The sequence below is a fragment of the Loxodonta africana genome, chromosome 26, assembly GCF_030014295.1.
Source record: "Loxodonta africana isolate mLoxAfr1 chromosome 26, mLoxAfr1.hap2, whole genome shotgun sequence".
NCBI classification, from domain to species: domain Eukaryota; kingdom Metazoa; phylum Chordata; class Mammalia; order Proboscidea; family Elephantidae; genus Loxodonta; species Loxodonta africana.
In genome coordinates, this window is record NC_087367.1 from 38909546 (window position 1) to 38933285 (window position 23740).

General features: G+C 40.4%; 1 protein-coding gene and 1 pseudogene across 1 annotated transcript in view; one reads left to right on the plus strand and one right to left on the minus strand.

The window, feature by feature from the left end:
* The window catches only part of NME9 (NME/NM23 family member 9), a 52422-nt gene that overhangs the window by 9628 nt on the left and 19054 nt on the right, over nucleotides 1-23740 (plus strand). The window contains exon 3 of the mRNA XM_010599490.3: nucleotides 4339-4396. Coding sequence (XP_010597792.1) covers nucleotides 4339-4396 — 58 coding nt within the window. The remainder of the gene's footprint in view (nucleotides 1-4338; nucleotides 4397-23740) is intronic.
* On the minus strand, nucleotides 14935-23036 carry LOC135228681 (protein LSM14 homolog A-like; annotated as a pseudogene).

A 23740-nucleotide genomic window follows, 5' to 3' on the forward strand; every position in this document is an offset into this window, starting at 1 on the left:
TGTTCATAAGAAAAAAAATCCATACCTCATACACAAAAACTAACTCAAATGGACCAAAGACCAAAATATAAAAGCTAAAATGATAAAGATCATGGAAGAAAAAATAGGGACAACACTTAATACATGGCATAAATCGTATACAAACCAGAACTAACAATTCACAAATATCAGAAGAGAAACTAGTTCCTAAAAATTAAACATTTATGCTCATCAAAAGATTTCAACAAGAGTGGTGTCTGGGGTCTTAAAAGCTTGTGAGCGGCCATCTAAGATTCATCAATTGGTTCAACCCACCGGGAGCAAAGGAGAATGAAGAACACCAAAGACGCAAGGAAAACATTAGCCCAAGAGACAAAAGGGCTATCTAACCAGAGACTCCATGGGCCTAAGACCAGATGAAGTAGATGGCGCTCGGCTTCACCAATGACCACCCTGACAGGGAATACAACAGAGTCCCTGACAGAGCAGGAGAAAAGTGTGGAGCAGGACTCAAATTCATATAAAAAGACCAGACTTAATGGTCTGATTGAGACTGGAGGAACCCTGAAGCCGTGGCCCACAGATGCTCTGTTAACCCAGAACTAAAACCATTCCTGAAGCCCACTCTGCAGACAAGGATTAGATTGGACGATAAAACATAATACTTGTGATGAGTGGACTTCTTAGTTCAAGGAGATACATGAGATCAAATGGGTGGCCCCTGTCCGGAGGCAGGATGAGAAGGCAGGAAGGAACAGGAGATGGTTGGATGGATACGAGAAAGCCAGGGTGGAAAGGGGGAGTGTAATGTCACTTTATAGGGGTTGAAAGTACTGTCACATAACTATAAGAAATTAACTTCAGCTGTATACTTTCACCTGAAGCACACACACACACACAAAAGACTTCACCAAAAGAGTAAAAAGAGAACCTATAGACTGGGAAAAAGAAAAATCTGGCTACAACATATCTGACAAGGGTCTAATCTCTAAAATCTACAAATTACTTTTAATACCCCAATAACAAAAACACAAATAATCTAATTAAAAAGTGGGCAAAGGATGTGAACAGACACTGTACCAAGAAAGACATTTAGGCAGCAAACAGACACATGAGGAAATGCTCTCGATCATTAGCCATTAAAAACCCATAACCCAGTGCCATTAGAGAAATGCAAATCAAAACTAAAATGAGATACCATCTCACAATACTGGCACCAATCCAAAAAAATGTAAAATAACAAATGTTGGAGAGGTTGCAGGGAGATTGGAACTCCTGTGCACTGCTAGTGGGAATGTAAAATGGTACAGCCACTTTGGAAAATGATATGGCACTTCCTTAAAGCGCTAGAAATAGAAATACCATATGATCCAGCAATCCCACTCCTAGGAATATACCCAAGAGAAGTAAGAGCCATCACATGAACAGACATATACACATCCATGTTCATTGCAGCACTACTCACAATAACAAAAAGATGGAAAAAACCTAAATGCCCATCAAGAGATGAATGGATAAATTATGGTACATACACAGAATAGAATACTACACAACTATAAAGAACAATGATGTATCCGGGAAACATCTCATGACATGGATGAATCTGGAGGCTGAGTGAAATAAGGCAGTCACAAAAGGACAAATATTGTGTGAGACCACTATTATAAGAACGGAAGAAAAGGTTTACACACACACAAAATTTTTTTTCGATGGTTACAGGGGTGGGTAGGGAGAGAGGGGAAATCACTAACTAGACAGTAGACAAGTGTCAACTTTGGTGAAGGAAAGGACAACACACAGTATATGGAAAGTTGACACAACTTGGCCAAAGCAAAGACGTAGAAGTTTCCTAGACACATCCAAACACCTTGAGGGACTGAGTTGCTGGAGCTAGGGGCTGGGGACCATAGCCTTGGGGGACATCTCGCTCAATTGGCATAACATAGTTCATAAAGAAAAGATTCTATGTCTCATTTTGGTGAGTAGCGTCTGGGGTCTTAAAAGCTTGCGAGTGGCCATCTAAGATACACGTATTGGTCCCATCTTGTTCAGGGCAAAGAAAAATAAAACCAAAGCACAAGGAAAATATTAGTCACGGAACTAATGGGCCACATGAACCAGAGCCTCCAACAGCCTGAGCCCAGAAGAACTAGATGTTGGCTGGCTATCACTACTGACTGCTCTGACAGGGATCACAACAAAGAGTGCCAGACAGAACAGGAGAAAAATGTAGAACAGAATTCAAATTCACAAGAAAAGACCAGACTTACTGGTCTGACAGAGACTGGAGGAACCCCTGGACACTCTGTTAACTCAGGACTGAAACCACTCCTGAAGCCCACTTTTCAGACAAAAATAAAACAGCCCTATAAAACAAACTAACACACGTGAGTAACATGCTTCTTAGTTCAATCAAGTATACAAAACCAAATGGGCAACTGCTGCCCAAAAGCAAGACAAAGGCAGTAAGGGGCAGGAACTGGGCAAATGGACACAGGGAACTCAGGGTGGAAAGGGGGAGCATGTTGTCACATTGTGGGAATTGTAACCAATGTCACAAAACAGTATGTGTATAATATTTTGAATGAGAAATTGAGCTGTAAACTTTCACCTAAAGCACGATAAAAAAAAAAAAGTGTCCATAAGTCTTTATTCATAATAGCCCAAACTGTAAATAACCCATATATCTATCAAAAGAAGGATGGATAAGTAAATTGTGGTATAGCCATACCATAGAATATCCTCAGCAATGAAAATGAACAGACTACTGATACATACAACTACATGGATGAATCTCAAAAATATCCTGTGTGAAAGAAGCCAGCACAAAATAATGCATGCTGTATTATTCCAATTATATGAAGTTTTAGAAGAGGCAAAACTATTGTGACAGAAAAACAAATCAGCGTTTACCTTGGTGAGGGTTGAGGGATTGACTAGGAAGAGACACAGGGAAACTTTCTGGGACGATAGAAATGTTCTGTATTGTGATAAGGGTGTGTGTTTTTTGTCGAAACTCATTGTGATGTTTAAGGTTGTGTGTCAACTTGGCTGAGTCATGATTCTCAGTGGTTTGGCAGTCATATGATGTTGTGATCACTTCCATGATGAGATCTGCTCTGAGTAGCCAGTCAGTTGAAAGGGAGTTTCCTTGTGCATGTGGCCTGCATTGAATATAAGTGGACATTCTGGCAAAGCTTGTGGGCTTTTGCTTGCTCTGGACCTTGGAACTGGCTCCTGTTCGTCTGACGTTTGGTTCTTCGGACTTGAACTAGCAGCTTACCTACAGTCTTGCCTTCCAATCTTGGGATTTGTTGATCTCTGAAGCCTATGAGCAAGAACCCTCTCTCTGACCTGCCAATCTTGGGTTCACCAGCCCCTGCAGCTACGTGAATCAGGAGAAGGCTCTATCCTGACCCATGGACTTGGAATGCTCCAGCCTATATAACCGCTTGAGACATTTCCTTGATACAAGTTTCTCTCTCTATGTATTTATATGCTTTACTGGTTTTGCTCCTCTAGAGAACCCAGCCTAAGACACTCATTGAACTGTTACACTTTAGTTCTGTGTATTTCACTGTACATAAATTGTATCGCAATAAAATATATTAAAAGGGCCGAAAAAGAAAAAAATTAATATCTCAGTTCAAAGTTTACAGAGTATCTCAGGGCGATGGTCTCAGGGGTTCCTCTAGTCTCTACAAGCCCAGTAAGTCTGGTCTTTTTTTTTTTTTTTTAAGAATTTGAGTTTTGTTCTACAATTTTCTCCCATTCTATCTAGGACCATCTATTGTGTCCCTGGTCAGAAAGGTCAGTAGCAGCAGCTGGGCAATTAGTCCTGTGGACTAGTTTCTTCTTTGAGTCTTTGGTTTCCTTCTTTCTCTGTTGCTCCAGAAGACTGAAGAGTTAATGACATTAAATGTTTTGTATTGTTTATTTCAATTACATACACAGTTACTAAAAGTTAGGTTAAAATGCATAAAAACCCTGAGAAAATTATCCACTTCTGGAAAGCAACCAAGACTCTAAACTCATATTCATGTAATTATCATTTTCATCACCTTTTCTACCTGTAAAGGTTCTTGGGTAGTGCAAAAAGTTTGTGCTTAACTGTTAACCTAAAGGTTGGTGGTTTGAGCCCACCCAGTGAGTAGCCACCATTTTTAAGAGGGTGGTTATTCCTGGGGAGAGAGGCAGGAAATGAGGTGAGAAGAAAAGAAGACTGGGGAGAAAGGAATGGCTTGAGCTGTATCTGTAACTATTTCAGAGTAAGAGAGAGATTGAGAAAGGTCTGGGGCAAACAAATTATTTCCCCATCAATGCCCTCAGTAATACAGTTTTGATCCTCTTTGGCTTTAGGTCAACATCAGCACCCAGGAGCTTTGGGAGGAAATGCTCAGTTCCAAAGGACTAACTGGTAATTTAAAATAATTTTTCAAATTCATTCTTTTCAAAATTGTTAAATGATACATTGAACCATGAAGAGAAGGGCTGTAATAAGGCACCATTTTCTTATAACCTTAAGCCTCATAAAGAATAAAGAACCAGGTGATTTCTTTCGGCTGTGTGTGTGTGTGTGTGTGTGTGTGTCTGCGTGTGTATGGCTTGAATATCTGTCAGTAAGTTCAGTACACTAGTCAGTACTGTTGGATAAACAGGTTCCTTTGTGTTAGAGCTGTTGTCATACTCAGAGATTGTTTTGTATTAAATAACAGAAACCTCTTCTAATTACCTTAGGCACAAAAAGGGAATGTACTGGAAGAGATACCAGGATCTTTTGGAACTCAAGGGCTAGAAGGAGAGCCAGGCATCACAAGAGACTGGAACCAGGAACCGCGTAGCCACAAGCATTGTCCATGAGCCTCCTCGTCTCTACCTTCCTTGTATTAGTTATCTATTGCTGCGTAACACTTACCCAAAACTTAGTGGCTTGAAAAAACAAACATTTATTATCGCACAGTTTCTGTGGATCCAGAATCCAGGTGTACTTAGTTAGGTGACCCTGGCTCAGGCTCAGCTAGGAGCAGATTTACTTCCAAGCTCATTTATGTGGCTGTTGGCAGGGCTCAGAAGATGCACTTCCAAGTTCACTCACATGGCTGTTGGCAGGTTTCAAGTCCTTGCTGGCTATTGGGGAGAGACATAAATTTCTTTTTTTTTTTTAATTGTGCTTTAGATGAAGATTTACAGAACAAATGAGCTTCTCATTAAATAATTAGTACACATATTGTTTTGTGACATTGGTTACCATCGTGACATGTCAACACTCTCCCTTCTCAACCTTGGGTTCCCTATTACCAGCTTTCCTGTCCCCTCCTGCCTTCTAGTGCTTGGCCCTGGGCTGGTGTGCCCCTTTAGGCTTGTTTTGTTTTATGGGCCTGCAGAGACATAAATTTCTTGCCATCAGTTTCTCCATAAGACTAATTACAGCATGGCAGCTTCCCCCAGAGCAAAGGCTGAGAGAGACAGAGGGAAGGGCACGGAAGTCATCGCCTTTTTGTAACTTAATCTCGAATGTGACGCCCCATCATTTTTGCTATATTGTATTCATTAGAGGCCAGTCACTAGGTCCAGCCCAAACTTGAGAGGATTACACAAAGGTATGAATATCAGGAGGTGGGGATTACTGGAGGGGTGGGGGAAGGCACCATAGAGACTGCCTACCATACCGCCTCTGCTCCTATGTCTCTTTTTTATTCACCCTAGACATCTCTGGGCCTATTTCTCTGTGTTTCTGCTCAATTATTCTCTCTATATATACATCTGAGACTCTGAAACTTGCCCTTGGATGTTGAATAGCTAAAGCAAAAGGAAGAAATGATGAAGTAAACAAAATGAACAGAAGATTTCAAAGGGTGGCTTGAGAAGACAAAGTAAAGTATTATAAGGACATGTGCAAAGAGCTGGAGATAGAAAACCAAAAGGGAAGAACACGCTTGGCGTTTCTCAAGCTGAAAGAACTGAAGAAAAATTCAAGCCTTGAGTTGCAACAGTGAAGGATTCTATGGGGGAAAATATTAAATGATACAGGAAGCATCAAATGAAGATAGAAGGAATACACAGAGTCATTATACCAAAAAGAATTAGTGGACGTTCAACCATTTCAAGAGGTGGCATATGATCTGGAACTGATGGTACTGAAGGAAGAAGTCCAAGCTGCACTGAAGGCTTCGGTGAAAAACAAAGCTCCAGGAATTGACGGAATACCAATTGAGATGTTTCAACAAATGGCTGCAGCGCTGGAAGCACTCACTTGTCCTTGCCAGGAGATTTGGAAGACAGCTACCTGGCTGACTGGAAGAGAGCCATATTTATGCCTGCTTCAAAGAAAGGTGATCCAACTGAATGTGGAAATTGTAGAACAATATCATTAATATCACACTCAAGTGAAATTTTGCTGAAGATCATTCAAAAGCAGCTGCAGCAGTATATCTACAGGGAACTGCCAGAAATTCAGGCCAGATTCAGAAGAGAACTTGGAACACGGGATATCATTGCTGATGTCAGATGCATCCTCGCTGAAAGCAGAAAATACCAGAAAGATGTTTACCAGTGCTTTATTGACTACGCAAAGGCATTTGACTGTGTGGATCATAACAAATTATGGATAATATTGTGAAGAATGGGAATTCCAGAACATTTAATTGTGCTCATGAGGAATCTGTATATAGATCAAGAGGCAGTTATTTGAATAGAACAAGGGGATACTGTGTGGTTTAAAGTCAGGAAAGCTGTGTGTCAGGGTTGTATCTTTTCGCCGTTCTATTCAATCTGTATGCTGAGCAGATAATCCAAGAGGCTGGACTGTATGGAGAAGAATGGGGCATCAGGATTGGAGGAAGACTCATTAACAACCTGCGTTATGCAGATGACACAACCTTGCTTGCTGAAAGTGAAAAGGACTTGAATCACTTACTGATGAAGATCAAAGACCACAGCCTTCAGTATGAATTACACCTCAACATAAAGAAAACAAAAATCCTCACAGCTAGACCAATAAGCAGCATCTTGGAGTAAAGATCGAAGTTGTCAAGGATTTCATTTTACTTGGATCCATAGTCAACACCTGTGGAAGCAGCAGTCAAGAAATCAAAAGATGCATTGGATCGGGCAAATCTGCTGTGAAAGACCTCTTTAAAGTGGTGAAAAGTAAAGGTGTCACCTTGAAGACTAAGGTGTGCCTGACTCAAGCCATAGTGTTTTCAGTCGCATCTTATGCATGCAAAAGCTGGACAATTAATAAGACCGAAGAAGAATTGATGACTTTGAATTGTGGTGTTGGTGAAGAAATTAAATACACCATGGACTGGCAAAAGAATGAACAGATCTGTCTTGGAAGAAGTACAACCAGAATGCTCCTTAGAAGCAAGGATGGCGAGACTGCATCACACATACTTTGGACATGTTATCAGGAGGGTTCAGTCCCTGGAGAAGGACATCATGCTTGGTAGAGTACAGGGTCGGCAAAAAAGAGGATGACCTTCAACAAGATGGATTGACACAGTGGCTGCAGCAATGGGCTTACACATAACAACGATTTTGAGCATGGTGAAGGACTGGGCAGTGTTTCGTTCCGTGGTACATAGAGTCGCTATGAATTGGAATCGACTCGAGGGCACCTAACAATAACAACTATATACATCTGCCTAGTCTGCCTGTATCTTCTCTTATCCCTCCCCATTTCCGTTTCCCAACTAAATGACTTCAGCATTTCAGTCCCCCTCTCCTTGTCATGACTCAATCTGTTATTCCAGCCCCTTTACCCACTGTTCCCTGAGGTGTGTTCTGAGCTTCCAGCCAGTTTTCTTGAACACGCCTTCAGTATGGAAGGCGTGTTCCCACTTCTTCACTCTAGTTGGACTATCACAACCCCCTCATGACATATTCCCAGGCCCAGCTCAAACGCAGCCTCCCTGCATGAAGTCTTTCCTGAACCTCTGTGTGATTACCTCCCCCTGGGAGCCCCTGAGGCATTTGGGGTGGAACTCTGTCCTCTCAAACCCCCCAACACACAGCCTGCTTGGTGAGGCCTCAGTCTGGGTGAACTCTATCAAGGCTTTCCCTCCTAGACTATCCACACCGGGACATTGGCTTTTTCATCTTACTATTCTAGCAGACTTGCCCAGGCCCTGGGGCTCAGTGGGTACTAAATAGATACTGGTTGCATCGCTCACTTGTGTGGGTGTGAGTATTGCCACACTCTACTATTTGAAGGATTACAAAGCTTTTTGGAATGGTGCCAAGTCTTAACTTTTTTTCACATGTCCTTTCTGTGCAACTAGGACACAGCTCTAGCATGAAACAAACCATTTCTTCTATTTTCTTAACAGCAGTAGTGCCAGCCACCCTGCTAAGCCATGACAATCAGAACTCTGTGCCAGACCTCGCTCTAAGCAGTTCAAGGGCCTTTGCTCACTGAAGGCACCTGGGGCCCCGCCTCTGCCCCTTCTTGAATCATGCAGTCTCCAGGAAAAGGGACATATGTTCTTCCTTCTCTCTCTCTTTTGTTTTTCTTAATAGATTTTATTATGCCAGCTGACATAGATATTCCCTGAAACCATGGCCCCCAAACCCCCGCCCCTGCTACGCTGGCCTTCAAAGGATTCAGTTTATTCAGGAAACTTCTTTGCTTTTGGTTCAGTCCAGTTGTGTTAACCTCTCCTGTATTGTGTGTTGTCTTACCCTTCACCTAAATTAGTTCTTATCTACTATCTAATTAGTGAAAACCCCTCTCCCTCCCTCCCTCCCCATTCTCATAACCATCAAAGAATATTTTCTTCTCTGTTTAAACTATTTTTCAAGTTCTTATAATAGTGGTCTCATACAATATTTGTCCTTTTGAAACTGACTGATTTCACTCAGCATAATGCCTTCCAGATTCCTCCATGTTGTGAAATGTTTCAGTGATTCATCATTGTTGTTTATCGATGCGTAGTATTCCATTGTGTGACCATACCATAATTTATTTATCCATTCATCCATTGATGGGCACTTTGGTTGCTTCCATCTTCTTGCTTTTGCAAACAATGCTGCAGTGAACATGGGTGTCCATATATCTGTTCGTGTAAACGCTCTTATTTCTCTAGGATATATTCCAAGGAGTGGGATTCCTGAATCGTATGGTACTTCTAGCTTTTTAAGGAAGTGCCAAATTGATTTCCAAAGTGGTTGTACCATTTTACATTCCCACCAGCAGCATGTAAGTGTTTCAGTCTCTCCAAAACCTCTCCAACATTTATGATTTTGTGTTTTTTGGATTAATGCCAGCCTTGTTGGAGTGAGATGGAATCTCACTGTAGTTTTGATTTGCATTTCTCTAATGGCTAATGATTATGAGCATTTCCTCATATATCTCTTAGCAACCTGAATGTCTTCATTACTGAAGTGCCTGTTCATGTCCTTGCCCATTTTTTAATTGGGTTGTCTTTTTGTAGCTGAGTTTTTGCAGTATCATGTAGATTTTAGAGATCAGACACTGGTCAGAAATGTCATAGCTAAAAACTTTCTCCCAGTCTATAGGTAATCTGCTTACTCTTTTGGTGAAGTCTTTGGATGAACATACGTGTTTGATTTTTAGGAGCTCCCTGTTATCTAGTTTCTCTTCTGCTGTTTGTGCATTGTTAGTAATGTTTTGTATACTGTTTATGCCATGTGTTAGGGCTGCTAGCATTGTCCCTAGTTTTTCTTCCGTGATCTTTATCGTTTCATATTTTATATTTAGGTCTTCAATCCATTTTGAGTTCTTTTTTTGTGCATGGTGTGAGGTAAGGGTCTTCTTTCATTTTTTTGCAGATTTATATCGAGTTACGCCAGCACCATTTGTTAAAGAAACTGTCTTTTCCCCATTTAACTGACTTTGGGCCTTTGTCAAATATCAGCTGCTCATATGTGGATGGATTTATGTCTGGATTCTCAATTCTGTTCCATTGGTCTATGTATCTGTTGTTGTACCAGTACCAGGCTGTTTTGACTACTGTGGCAGTATAAAATCAGGTAGAGTGAGGCCCCTCACTTTGTTCCTTCTTTTTCAGTAATGCTTTACTTACCTGAGGCCTCTTTCCCTTCCTTATGAAGTTGGTGATTTGTTTCTCCATCTCATTAAAAAATGTCTTTGGAATTTGGATCAGAATTGCATTGTATCTATAGATGGCTTTTGGTAGAATAGACTTTTTTTTTTTTTTTAAATAGACATTTTTACCATATTAAGTCTTCCTACCCATGACCAAGGTATGTTTTTCCACTTATGTAGGGCTCTTTTGGTTTCTTGCAGTAGTGTCTTATAGTTTTCTTTGTATAAGTCTTTAACATCTCTGGTAAGATTTATTCCTAAGTATTTTATCTTCTTGGGGGCTACTGTAAATGGTATTGATCTGGCTATTTCCTCTTCAATGTTCTTTTTGTTGGTGTAGAGGAATCCAACTGATTTTTGTATGTTTATCTTGCATCCTGATACTCTACTGAGCTGTTCTATTAGTTTCAGTAGTTTTCTTGAAGATTCTTTATGGTATTCTGTGTATAAGATCATATCATCTGCAAATAGACATACTTTTACTTCTTCCTTACCAGTCTGGATGCCCTTTATTTCCTTATCTAGCCTAATTGCTCTGGCTAGGATGTCCAGCACAATGTTGAATAAGAGTGGTGATAAAGGGCATCCTTGTCTGGTTCCCAATCTCAAGGAGAATGGTTTTAGACTCTCTCCAATTAGGATGATGTTGGCTATTGGCTTTGTATAAATGGGCTTTATTATGTTGAGGAATTTACCTTCTATTCCTATTTTGCTGAGAGTTTTTATCATGAATGGGCATTGGACTCTGTCATATGCCTTTTCTGCATCAATTGATAAGATCATGTGGCTCTTGGCTTTTGTTTTATTTATGTGATGGATTACATCGATGGTTTTCCTAATGTTGAAACATCCCTGCATACGTGGTATGAATCCCACTTGGTCATGGTGAATTATTTTTTTGATATGTTGTTAAATTCTATTGGCTAGAATTTTGTTGAGGACTTTTGCATCTAAGTTCATGGGGGATATAGGTCTGTAATTTTCTTTTTTTGTGGTGTCTTTACCTGGTTTTGGTATCAGGGATATGGTGGCTTCATAGAATGAGTTTGGTAGTATTCCGTCCTTTTCTATGCTCTGAAATACCTTTAGTAGTAGTGGTGTTAACTCTTCTCTGAAAGTTTGGTAGAACTCTGCAGAGAAGCCATCTGGGCCAGGACTTTTTCTTGTTGGGAGTTTTTTGATTACCTTTTTAGCCTCTTCTTTTGTTATGGTTTTATTCAGTTGTTCTACCTCTGTGTTAGTTTAGGTAGGTAGTGTGTTTCTAGGAATTCATCCATTTCTTCTAGGTTTTCGAGTTTCTTAGAGTACAATATTTTGTAGTAATCTGATATGATTCTTTTAATTTCATTTGAGTCTGTTGTAATATTGCCCATCTTGTTTCTTATTCAGGGTATTTGCTTCCTCTCCCATTTTTCTTTTGTCAGTTTGGCCAATGGTTTATCAATTTTGTTAATTTTTTCAAAGAACCAGCTTTGGTCTTGTTAACTCTTTCAATTGTTTTTCTGTTCTCTAATTCATTTAATTCTGCTCTAATTTTTATTATTTGCTTTCTTCTGGTGCTTGAGGGTTTCTTTTGTTGCTCTCTTTCTATTTGTTCAAGTTGTATGGATAGTTCTTTGACTTTGGCCCTTCTTTTTGTATGTGTGCATTTATTGATATAAATTGACCTCTGAGCACTGCTTTTGCTATGTCCCAAAGGTTCTGATAGGAAGTGTTTTCATTGTCATTGGATTCTCTGAATCTCTTTATTCCATCCTTTATGTCTTCTATAACCCAGTCATTTCTGAGCAGGGTATTACTCAGTTTCCAAATGTTTGATTTCTTTTCCCTGCTTTTTCTGTTATTGATTTCTACTTTTATGGCCTTATGGTCAGAGAAGATGCTTTGTAATATTTTGATGTTTTGGATTCTGCTAAGGCTTGCTTTATGACCTAATATGTGGTCTATTCTAGAGAATGTTCCATGTGCACTAGAAAAGAAAGTATACTTGGCTGCTGTTGGGTGGAGTATTCTGTATATATCTGTGAGGTCAAGTTGGTTGATTGTGGCATTTAGATCCTCCGTGTCTTTATTGAGCTTCTTTCTGGATGTTCTGTCCTTCACTGAAAGTGCTGAAGTCTCCTACTATAATTGTGGCACTATCTATCTCACTTTTCAATGCTGTTAGAGTTTGTTTTATGTATCTTGCAGCACTGTCATTGGGTGCATAAACATTTAATATGGTTATATCCTCCTGCTATATTGTCCCTTTAATCATTATATAGTGTCCTTCCTTATCCTTTGTGGTAGATTTAACTTTAAAGTCTATTTTGTTGGAAATCAGTATTGCCACTCCTGCTCTTTTTTGACTGTGTTTGCTTAATATATATTTTTCCATCCTTTGAGTTTTAGTTTGTTTGTGTCTTTAAGTTTAAGGTGTGTCTCTTGTAGCATTTAGAAGGATCATGTTTTTTTTATCCATTCTGCCACTTGCTGTCTCTTTATTGGTGCATTTAGTCCGTTTACATGCAGCATAATTATGGATAGGTATGAGTTTAGTGCTGTCATTTTGATGTCTTTGTGTGTTGACAGTTTCTTTTTCCCACTTAATTTTTTGTGCTGAATAGTTTATATATTGTCTTTTCCTCTTATTCATTGTAGTTGATTTTGTTTCTGCTGAGTTTCTATTTTTTTCTTGTATTTTATTTTGATGAGTAGGATTGTTAGTCTCCTTTGTGGTTACCTTAATATTTTCCCCTATTTTTCTAAGTTTAAACCTAACTTTTATTTCTTTATATTGCTTTGTCTTCCTCTCCATGTGAAAGATCTATGACATTTCTTAGTCCCTCTTTATTGTTTTAATGTGTCTTCTTTTATGTAATGACATCAGTATTTCCCTGTTTTGAGCATTTTTTAAATCTTGATTTATTTTGTGATTTCCGTATCTGGGTTGACAGCTGATTGCTTTGTTCAGTGTTCTAGTCTCGGGTTGATAATCTGATATTATTGATTTTCTAACCAGAGAACTCTCTTTAGTATTTTATTTAGTTTTGGTTTGGTTTTTATGAATTCCCTAAACTTCTGTTTATCTGGAAATGTCCTAATTTCACCTTCATATTTGAGAGATGGTTTTGCTGGATATATGATTCTCGGCTGGCAACTTTTTCCTTCAGTGCTTTATATAAGTCTTACCATTGCCTTCTTGCCTGCATGGTTTCTTCTGAGTAGTCCAAGCTTATTCTTATTCACTCTCCTTTGTAGGTGACTTTTTGTTTATCTCTAGCTGCTTTTAAAATTCTCTTTGTCTTTGGTTTTGGCAAGTTTGATTATAATATGTTGTGATGACGTTCTTTTAAGATCTACCTTATGTGGAGTTCAGTGAGCATCTTGGATCTATATCTTCTCAGCGTTCATAATATCAGGGAAGTTTCCTGCCAGCAAATCTTCAAAAATTCTCTCTGTATTTTCTGTTATCCCTCTCTGTTCTGGTACTTCAGTCACTCATAGGTTGTTTCTCTTGATAGATTCCCACATCGTTGTTACAGCTTCTTCATTTTTTAAAAATTCTTTTATCTGATTTTTCTTCAAATATATTGGTGCCAAGCGCTTTATCTTAAAGCTCACCAATTCTGCTTTCCACTTGCTCAGTTCTGCTCCTCTGACTTTCTATTGAGTTGTCTAACTCTGTAATTTTATTGTTAAAATCTGAATTTCTGATTGCTGTCTCTCTATGGATTCTTGGAGCTTATTAAATTTTTCATTATATTCTCGAATAACCTTTTTAATTTCTTCAACTGCTTTATCTGTGTGTTCTTTGCTTGTTCTGGGTGTTGTGTGATCTCCTTCCTGATGTCTTGAAGAGTTCTATATATTAATCTTTTGTATTCTGTGTCTGGTAATTCCAGGAAGGCACCTTCATCCAGAAGATCCCTTGATTCTTTGTTTTGAGTGCTTTTTGACATGACCATTGTCTGCTTTGTTATGTGATTTGATATTGACTTTGTCTCTTTGCCATCTGTAAGTTATTAGTTTATTTTATGTTTGCTTACTATATCCTATCTTCTTGCTTTGTTTTTTTTTGATATGTCCAGATAGGTTGCTTGAGTGAGCTAGCTTGATTATTTTCGCCTTTGAAGCTCTAATGTCCTGTCACCAGATGGGTAGAGCTGTTACCAGGTATATGAGTCTAGGAGTCCATTCATTTTCTTGTATGGATTCAGCTGAGATGTCCAGGTAGTTGGTCATCAAGTGTGTGGTACAGGCTCTGTCCTACAGTCCTAGAGGGCAGGAGTGATTTGTGTAGGTACCGGTATCTGGTTGCAGCAGGTAGTCATTCTCTGAACAAGCCTGGGGGCTGACAACCATCCCCTGAGTGTCTGTGAGGAAAGCGCGTCCTTGTTCCCTAGAGGACACAGGTGGGTGGGTTCTGCAGACGGACCTTGGGCACCCAGTGCTTTTGGTTGTAAGGACTGGGAGGTGTTGGTTTTCCTTGGAGCCCTGTTGCGGATGGCTGGGTGACCTAGGTGGAGCCACCAGTCCTTAGGCCTCTGATGTGGGTAGGTGAAGACCCTGTTTAATAGCAAAGTGGTGTCAAACATCAAACACCCACCTCTCTGCCACATAGCTGAAACAGTTGCAGTCTGCCAACAAGGGCCTAGTCTCCTGAAATATGCCCATGCAGGTCCATGCAGGGATGAAAGGTATTCAAAGTCCATGGGCCGTTTATGCCTGGACAGGAGCTGCTTCTGTCTTGAGCTCCCCAGGTTACTGGAGCGTGCCGATTATCTTTTCCCCGGTTGTGAATTTACTCCTTCTCCAAGGCCAGGAGAATGGCTTAGGGTGTGCAACAGGAGCTATCTCAGGCCCAGGGAAACCGACAGCCACTGAAGCCAGCATGGGGGCTGGGGGCGCAGTAAAATATACGCAGCTTTTGCCAAGAGTGCCGTTCTTCTCTGGTTCTGGAGGTGTGAGTAGGCTGTGTGGCTGGCTGTTTCTCCTTGAGGAAATTGTGGCTGAACATTACCACCAGCCCACTGCAGCCTGAGGCTTCCTGGCAATTCAGGTCTGGCACCTCCTCTCAGCTTCTGAACCGTCCCTCCGTATCTCTGCTGCTCAGTACATTTTCTAATTTTGCCTTTGATGTTCAGGGCTTCTAGCTTGTCATAAATGTAGTTGTTCCACTTGTTTTTTCAGGTCTTTGTTGTAAGAGGGTTCACCGGAAGCACCTGACTACTCTGCCATCTTGGCCCCGCCTCCTTCTTCCTTCTCTCTTGAGCCAGCAGATATCTACTGCCAAAGCCAACCACCATCTTGGAAGTCTTCCATCTGTTGGCTCATTTTCCTTTGCCTTCAGGCATGCAAAAGTCTATTCAGATTTACACTCACACATACCTCATTCCTGCCATTCCTTCTGGGTGTCTTCTCTGTTTTGCTCCCTGTCTTCAGAGTCAAACTCTTCATGTATTTCCTCTTCAATCCCTCCTAACTCGCACCACCCTACTCCCTCCTAACATTGTGAAGTATGCCTTTGTTTCCACCATTCAGATACAGGGAATATGAAGACGGGAAGCTGGTACAGATGACTGGGGTGAACTATCAATGCAAATCCTGCATGGAGATTTTTAGCTAATTGGGCCCCTATTTTTTTTTTCACTGAGGCTTGAACCTTCCCTTCTCAATGGGCCTGTATACAGGGCCCTTATCTAAGTCTTCAGGAACTTCTTCCTGGCTTGATCTAAATGTCTTTCTCAGGCTCCACCCCCATGACTGTGGTGCATTGTAGTCCCCAAATTCCTCAATTGTGAAGCTCTTGTCCTCAAAGAAGCCCAGAGCCTTATCCTCCCCCTGTATACTAAGGAGGCCAAACCCTCTTTTCTGTTTTTGCTCTCCTTCTGGGTGGTCTTTGGGACCAACTACCTTAGATTCTCTGGCTGGTAGCTGAAACCCAGTGCCTAGAATCATGTTCACTTTCTCTCATACTATCTCTTTTCAGCTTCACCAGTTCTTTTACTGTGCCAGGCTAAAAGGGGGAGGCCTTTTCACACCCACTTGACTTTCACTTCCAGTCTTTCCAATTCCTTTTCAAACTTTCATGGATGCTTCTCCTCCTTCCCTTCCATCCTCACTGCTACCCCTGAGTTTGGCTTCCACATCTATTCCATACCCAGCTTGTTTACTTTCTGTCTCCAAAACTATGATCCTTGGCTGAACCAACCAACACTCCTGAATTAGTGCATCCTGCTTCTTCCCTGCAAGTGCATGGGCTATGGGCATTAAACAAACCAAGCTCAAACTTGGCTGTACTGCTTAATAAAAAAAAAATTTTTAACACCTTGGGTCAGTTACTTCACTTTCCTTCTCCATATAAAAGGATAAAATAGCCTTCTCACTGGGCTTTTTGAGAGGAGAACAAAGTGCAGATGCTCTCTCTTTTTTTTTTTTTTAATTAGTTTTGTGTGTGTGTATATGTGTGCTTCAGGTGAAAGTTTCAGGACAAATTAGTTTCTCATTCAAAAATTTATACACAAGTTGTTTTGTGACATTGGTTGCAATCCCTGCAATGTGTCAGCACTCTCTCCCTTTCCCTTTACACCCCACATTCCTGGCGTCCATCTGTACAGTTTTCCTCTCCCTTCTTGCCTTTTTATCTTTGCTTTTGGGCAAGTGTTGTCCATTTGATCTCGTATACGTAGTTAACTAAAAAGCATGTTCCTTACATGTGTTATTGTTTGTTTTATAGGCCTGTCTGATCTTTGGTTGGAAATCCTAGTGGCATAGTGACGAAGTGTTCTGGCTGCTAACCAAAAGATTGGCAGTTCAAATCCACTGGGTACTCCTTGGAAACTATGGGGCAGTTCTACTCTGACCCTGTAGGGTCACTATGAGTCAGAATTGACTCAACAGCAACAGGTTTTTTTTTTTTTTTTGAGTTTTAATCTTTGGTTGAAAGGTGGACTTTGGGAGTGGCTTCAGTTTTGAGTTAGCAGGGTGTCCGGGAGCCATAGTCTTGGGGGTTCTTCCAGTCTCTGTTAGACCAGTAAGTCTGTTTTTTTTTCTGTGTGTGAATTTGAATTTTGTTCTACTTTTTTCACCTGCTCTGTCCGGGGCCCTCTATTGTGATCCCTGTCAGAGCAGTCAGTGGTGGTAGCCCAGCACCATCTAGTTCTTCTGGGCTCAGGCTGTTGGAGGCTCTGGTTCATGTGGCCCATTAGTCCTTTGGACTAATATTTTCCTTGTGTCTTTGGTTTTCTTTATTCTCCTTTGCTCCAAATGAGATGAGACCAATAGATACATCTTAGATGGCTACTTGCAAGCTTTAAGATCCCAGATGCTACTCACCAAAGTGAGATGTAGAACATTTTCTTTATAAACTGTGTTATGCCAGTTGACCTAGATGGCCCCCAAGACCATGGTCCCCAGCCCTCAGCTCCAGTAACTAGGTTCCTCTAGGTGTTTGGATGAGTCTAGGAAGCTTCTATGACTTTGCCTTGGTCAGTTTGTGCTGACTTCCCCTGTATTGTATGTTGTCTTTCCCTTCACTAAAGTTAGCACTTATCTACTATCTAGTTAGTGATTCCGCCCCCACCCCACACCTTCTAAGTTGCTCATTTTCTGGTGGATGGTAGATGGCAAAGGCTTGATTGATATAGGGCTCCTTCTCCCAACAGGTGCTAGAGCAGATAAGTGGGCTGAGGCAGTCTGTACTGCTTTTTCTCAAAGGGTCTAACTGAGGGCTTGAATTACCTTGAGATATCTTTTTAGAGAGTTTGTATCCTGTGTAAAAGCAGAACCAACTGCATTACTTCGGGATAAGGTACCACTGCTTGATGTTTTTGTTCCAAAGGATGTCAAAGAGCTTCCAGCAACACGAATAGCACCAAACTACTGCCTGGCTATTGAACTTGGACTGAATTGACTGTGTGTTGGCATCCTGTCAAAGGTCCATAGGAATCCACTGACTGGAATGAAGAAGTAAAGGAGCCTAGTGAAGAACATTGTGGTTTTGGTGGCTCAAAAACAGTGAGGTCTGTAATATCACTTCCATGGAATATAAGGTATTCAAAGACTTCATCTTGAGGTGGTATTGGTCTGTCTTTTGTACCAAAGGACTGACTTTGGCAAGGGCTACAGTGGAGTTCTCAGTGTCGATGGCCTAGAGGATGCCCTTGTAGTGGATCTCCACCTTGGAGATGAGGCTGATCTTGCTGCCAATATAAGGAGTTCTCCCTGTTAATGGCACCACCACTGGGGCCTACAACAGCTACCTCAGACTTAACATGGCAGCAGCGCCGGCTCTGCTACCCTCCCCCAGCCTCCGGTCTTTAAGCTGGGGCACGGTGGCAGCTCCAACTGATTTTTGTATGTTGATCCTGTATCCTGCTACTCTGCTGAATTATTGTATTAGTTCCAGTAGTTTTCTTGTGGAATCTTTGGGGTCCTCTATGTATAGAATCTGCAGATAGGGATAGTTTTACTTCTTTCTTTCTAATTTGGATGCCCTTTATTTCTTTTTCTTGCCTTATTGCTCTAGCCAGGACTTCCAACACCATGTTAAATAGGAGTGGAGATGAAGGGCATCCTTGTCTTGTTCCCGTTCTCAGGGGGGATGCTTTCAGCCCCTCTTCCTTGAGAATGATGTTGGCTGTTGGTTTCATATAGAAGCCTTTTATTAATTAGGCTGAGAAATTTCCCTTCTATTCCTATTTTACTGAAAGTTTTTTTTTTTTTTTTTTAATCAGGAATGGGTTTTGGACTTTATCAAATGCCTTTTCTGTGTCAATTGAGATGATCACGTGATTCTTTTCTTTTGTTCTATTTATGTAGTGAATTACATTGATTGATTTTCTAATGTTGAACTATCCTTGCATTCTTGGTATGAATCTCACTTGGTCATGGTGTATTTTTTTTTTTTTTTATAGGGTGCTGAATTCTATTGGCTAGAATTTTGTTGAGAAGTTTTGCCTCTATATTCATGAGATATAATTTTCTTTGTTTTGGTGTCTTTCCCTGGCTTTGGTATTGGTTATGCTGGCTTCATAGAATGAATTTGGGAGTATTTCTTTCTTTCCTGTGCTCTGCAGTAGTTTGAGTAGTACTGGTATGAGCTCTTCTCTAAATGTTCGGTGGAATTCTCCAATGAAACTTTCGGGGCCAGGGCTTTTTTTTTTAATTGGGAGTTTTTTTTTTTTTTTTTTAACCTCTTCAATCTCTTTTCTTGTTATGGGTCTATTAAGATTTTCAATCTCAATTTGTGTTAGTTTAGGTAGGTAGTGTGTTTCTAGAAATTTGTACGTTTCCTCTAGGTTCTCAAATTTGTTGAAAAACAATTTTTCATAGTGTTCTGTTATGATCCTTTTTCTTTCAGTTGGGTCTGTTGTACTATCCCCCATCTCATTTCTTATTTGGGTTATTTGCTTCCTCTCCTGCTTTTCTTTTGTCAGTTTGGCCAACGATATGTCAATTTTGTTGATCTTTTCAAAGAACCAACTTTTGGTCTTGTTGATAGTTTCTGTTGTTTTTCTGTTCTCTTTCATTTCTGCTCTATCTTTATTATTTCCTTCCTTCTGGTGGCTGTGGGCTTCTTTTGCTGTTTTCTTTCTATTTTTTTGAGTTGTAGGGCTAACGTTTTGATTTTGGCCAATTCTTCTTTTTTGATGTGTGCGTTTATTGCTATAAATTGACTTCTGAGCACTACCTTTGCTATATCCCGGAGGTTTTGGTATGATGTGTTTTCATTCTCATTTGATTCTAAGAATATTTTTTATTCCCTCTGTGATTTCTTCTATTACTCAGTTGTTTTTAAGCAAGGTGTTATTCAGTTTCCATGTATTTGATTTTTTTTTTCCTTGCTCTCTACCTGTTATTGATTTCTAGTTTCATGGCATTGTGCTAAGAGATAATGCTTTGTATTATTTCGATGTTTGGATTTTATTGAGGGTTGCTTTGTAGCCTAAAATGTGTTCTATTCTAGAGAATGTTCAATATGCACTGGAAAAGAATGTATGCTTTGCTGTTATTGGGTGGAGTGTTCTGTGTATATCTATGAGGTCAAGTTGTTTGATTTTGTCCTTTAGATCTCTGTATTTTTGTTGAGTTTCTTTCTAGATGTTCTGTCCTTTACTAAGGGTGGTCTGTTGAAGTCTCCTACTATTATTATGGAACTATTTCTCTTTTCAGTGCTGTTAAGAGTTTTATGTATTTTGGATCCCTGTCGGGTGCATAGATATTTATTAAGGTTATATCTTCTTGATGGATTGTCCCTTTAATCATTATATAATGTCCTTCCTTGCCTTTTATGATTGATTTTGCCTTTAAGTCTATTTTAACTAAGATTAGTATTGTCACTCCTGGTCTTTTTTGGTTACTGTTTGCTTGATATATTTTTTCTGTCCTTTAATTATTAATATATTTATATCCTTGTGCCTAAGATGTGTCTCTTGTAGGTGGCATACTGATGGGTTGTGTATGTGTGTGTGTTTTTTTAACCCCGTCACTCTCTGTCTCTTTATGGGTACACGTAAGCCATTTATATTCCGTATGAGTTTACTGCTGTCATATCATTGTGCTTTTTTTTTTTTTTTTGTGGTGGTGGTGACATTTTCTTTGTTCCTGTTGCTTTCCTGTGCTGAGTTCCTTTTGTTTGTAGACTTTCTTTTCTTTTATTATCAACTTTTCATTATCAATCTATTTTTTGTGTTTACTGAGATTTTATGTTTTTCTTCTTTTTTATTCTATGAGTAGGTTTGTTAACTTTCTTTGTGGTTACTTTGAAATCTACCCTTATCTTCCCAAGTTTTAACCCGCCTTTTTTTTTTATTATTATTATTTAATACTGCCTTGACTTCCTGTCCATTTGAAAGTTCTATACCTACTCCATTTATTTCCCTTTTTATTGTTTTGGTGTTGTCATTTACAGATTGACATCTCTGATTCCTTGTTTTAAGTCTTTTAGCTTTGTTTTATTATTGAGAGTTTTTTACCAAGTTGGCATCTGGCTGAAGGTGTCCTGTGTCCTAGACTCTAGTTGTTGTCTTATGTTGGTTCTCTAACTGAAGGACTCTCTTCTATATTTATTGTAAGTTTGGCTTGGTTTTTATAAATTCCATTAATTTCTGTTTATCTAGAAAAGTCATAATTTCACCATCATATTTGAGAGAGAGAATTTTGCAGGATATATTATTCTTCGTTGGCAGTTTTTTTCTTTCAAAGTTTTATATATGTCATCCCATTGCCTTCTTGCCTGAAAAGCTTCTGCCAAGTAATCAGAGTTTAGTCTTATTGTTTCCCCTTTGTAGGTAACTTTTAATTTTTCTTGAGCCGCTGTCAGGATTCTTTCTTTGTCCTTGGTTTTGGCAAGTGTGATTATGATGTGTCTTGGTGACTTTCATTTGTGGTCTATGCTATATGAGGTTCATTGAACTTTTTGGATGGTCAGCCTTTTGTCTTTCATATATTGGAAGTTTTCTACCAGCAAATCTTCAAAAATCTTCTCTGTGTTTTTCATTTTCACCCCGTTCTGGAACTCCGATCACATGCAAATTTTTGCTCTTAATTTTTGTTCACTTTTTTTTCTGATTTTTTCCCCCAAAGTGGTGTCCTTGGATTTGTCTTCAGCCTTGCTGATTCTGTCTTCTATTGTTTCAAATTTGCTCCTAAAACCTTCTATTGAGTTGTCTATTTCTGAAATTTCATTGTTTATCTTTTGGATTTCTAGTTGCTGTATTTGTATGATTTCTACTTTTTTATTTACTTTGATGTTTTATTCTTGTATTATTTTCTTGAATTCTTCTATTGCTTAGTCTGTATTTTCCTTGATTTTGGCTAGATTTTCATTGCTTTTATCTGTGTTTTCCATGATTTTTTTGTTTTCCTTAGTTTTGTCTGTGTTTTCCTTGATCTCTTTCCTAATGTCTTGGAGAGCTCTAATTATTTGTCTTGTTCCACTACCTTTTCTTTTATCTGAAGTTATCTGATTCTTTATTTTGGTCACTTGCTGGGGCCATGTTGTCCTGCCTTTTTTTTTTTATCTTTTGATATTGTCTACTGTCTCCAAGACATTAAAGTATTATTTTATGTTCATTTGTTTTGTCCTTTGTTTTGTTTTGATATGTCAGGGCAGGCAGGTTGGGTGTGCTTTGCTGTTGCTTGTTTGTGGGCATGACAGCTCTCACTACCTTGTCCTGGTGGGCAGGACAGCAGAAGGCAGGGCTAGCCCCTCTTGCAGTACACTGGTTTGGGGGGTGCCTGAGGGCAGACTTGGCAGGCACTGTCTGCCTCCTGATGTTCCAGCGATGTGTGAGTGTTCAGAGCCCCTCGCCAGATAGTTGAGGGTGTGGGACCAGGAGTGGTATGAGGTCACTTCCCAGTGTTCAGTAGCTGGTCAAATGGCGGGAGGGCAGGGGTGGTTCTGGCTCGGTGCAGTGGGGGGCCTGAGTGCTGGGCATGCTCTAGCCACAGTGGCACAGTGGGGGCCAGCAGGAAGGGGGGATGGCATATGGGGCTAGGTGGGTGGAGGACAGAAATGAAAGAAAGAAAAAATGGTGGTGCGGTGGAAGCTGGTGATGGGGGTGGGGTAAACCTGGGCCAGTGGCAGGCCAGTGGCTGTCTAGCTGAGGCGGTGCAGTGGAGGCTGGCAGGAAGAGGTGGAGGTGGTGTACAGGGCTGGGGGGGAGATAGAAAAGGGGAAAAAAAGATGGCACAATGGGAACTGGCAGATGGGGGTGCGATGGACCTGGGGTGGCAGCGGGCTGGTGGCTGTCTAGCCTCAGTGGTATGGTCTGGCAGGAAAAGGGGTAGGTGGTGTATGGGGCTACATGTGAGGGGGAAATAAGAGAGAAAAAAATGCAGTGGGAGGAGGGGTGGACCCCAGTGGGGGCTTCCAGGCTGGAGGAGTTGCTGCTGCTCACCAGAAGGGTGAGGGGTGGGAAGGTATGTTTCTCTGATTACTGGGTGCTCTGTCTCCGGTTGGGAGCTCCATGAAGTTGCCTTCCTGTATTCCGTCTGGGGTCATTGCTGACTGTGTTCCAAGGTGGTGAGGCTGTGCCATTTTAGTTGGCAGGGGACCTCCACTCTGTATCTCTCCTTATTCTCTGTTTTCCGTCAGTTTCTTCTTCCATTCAGTGTTTGATTCACTTCTTTATCCCTTCATTTGATGGTTAGGGTTCCAGGACTGACATTTGTGTCTGTTTTACTTAGTTTTTCCAGTCTTTGCTGCAGAGGGACGACATGGTGTGTCTGTCTAGGGCGCCATGTTGGCTCCACCTTGCAGATGCTCTCTTGCAGCTCCATAAATATTAGTTTCTTCTCCTCCCTAAAATTTGCTGTGAGTCCTCAGCCACAGCCTAGTAAATCCTCAATGCCTAGTAAATTAGGACAGAACTCCTGAAGCCCATATTCCAGACATCCCCAGTGGTCTGTGCCACTACTTTCCACAATATAACCCTAGGCAGGTCTGGTCCAGGGTCCCCTGAACTTTCCACCTGTGTCTAGGTGCTGATGCTTCCCCTTCATGGCCTCCCTCTCTGCCCATCCAAGCTTGGCATTTTCCATGATGCCCAGTGAAAGTCCTCCCCTCACTGGGAAGGCTTCCTTCCCTGTAGTTCTATGCTAATTTTAATGATAATTTATATTATATTATATTAATAGTTCTCATCTAATGTGTAAATTTTTAAATGTAAATCTGCCAAAAATAAAATTGCAAATTGCACGCTATTA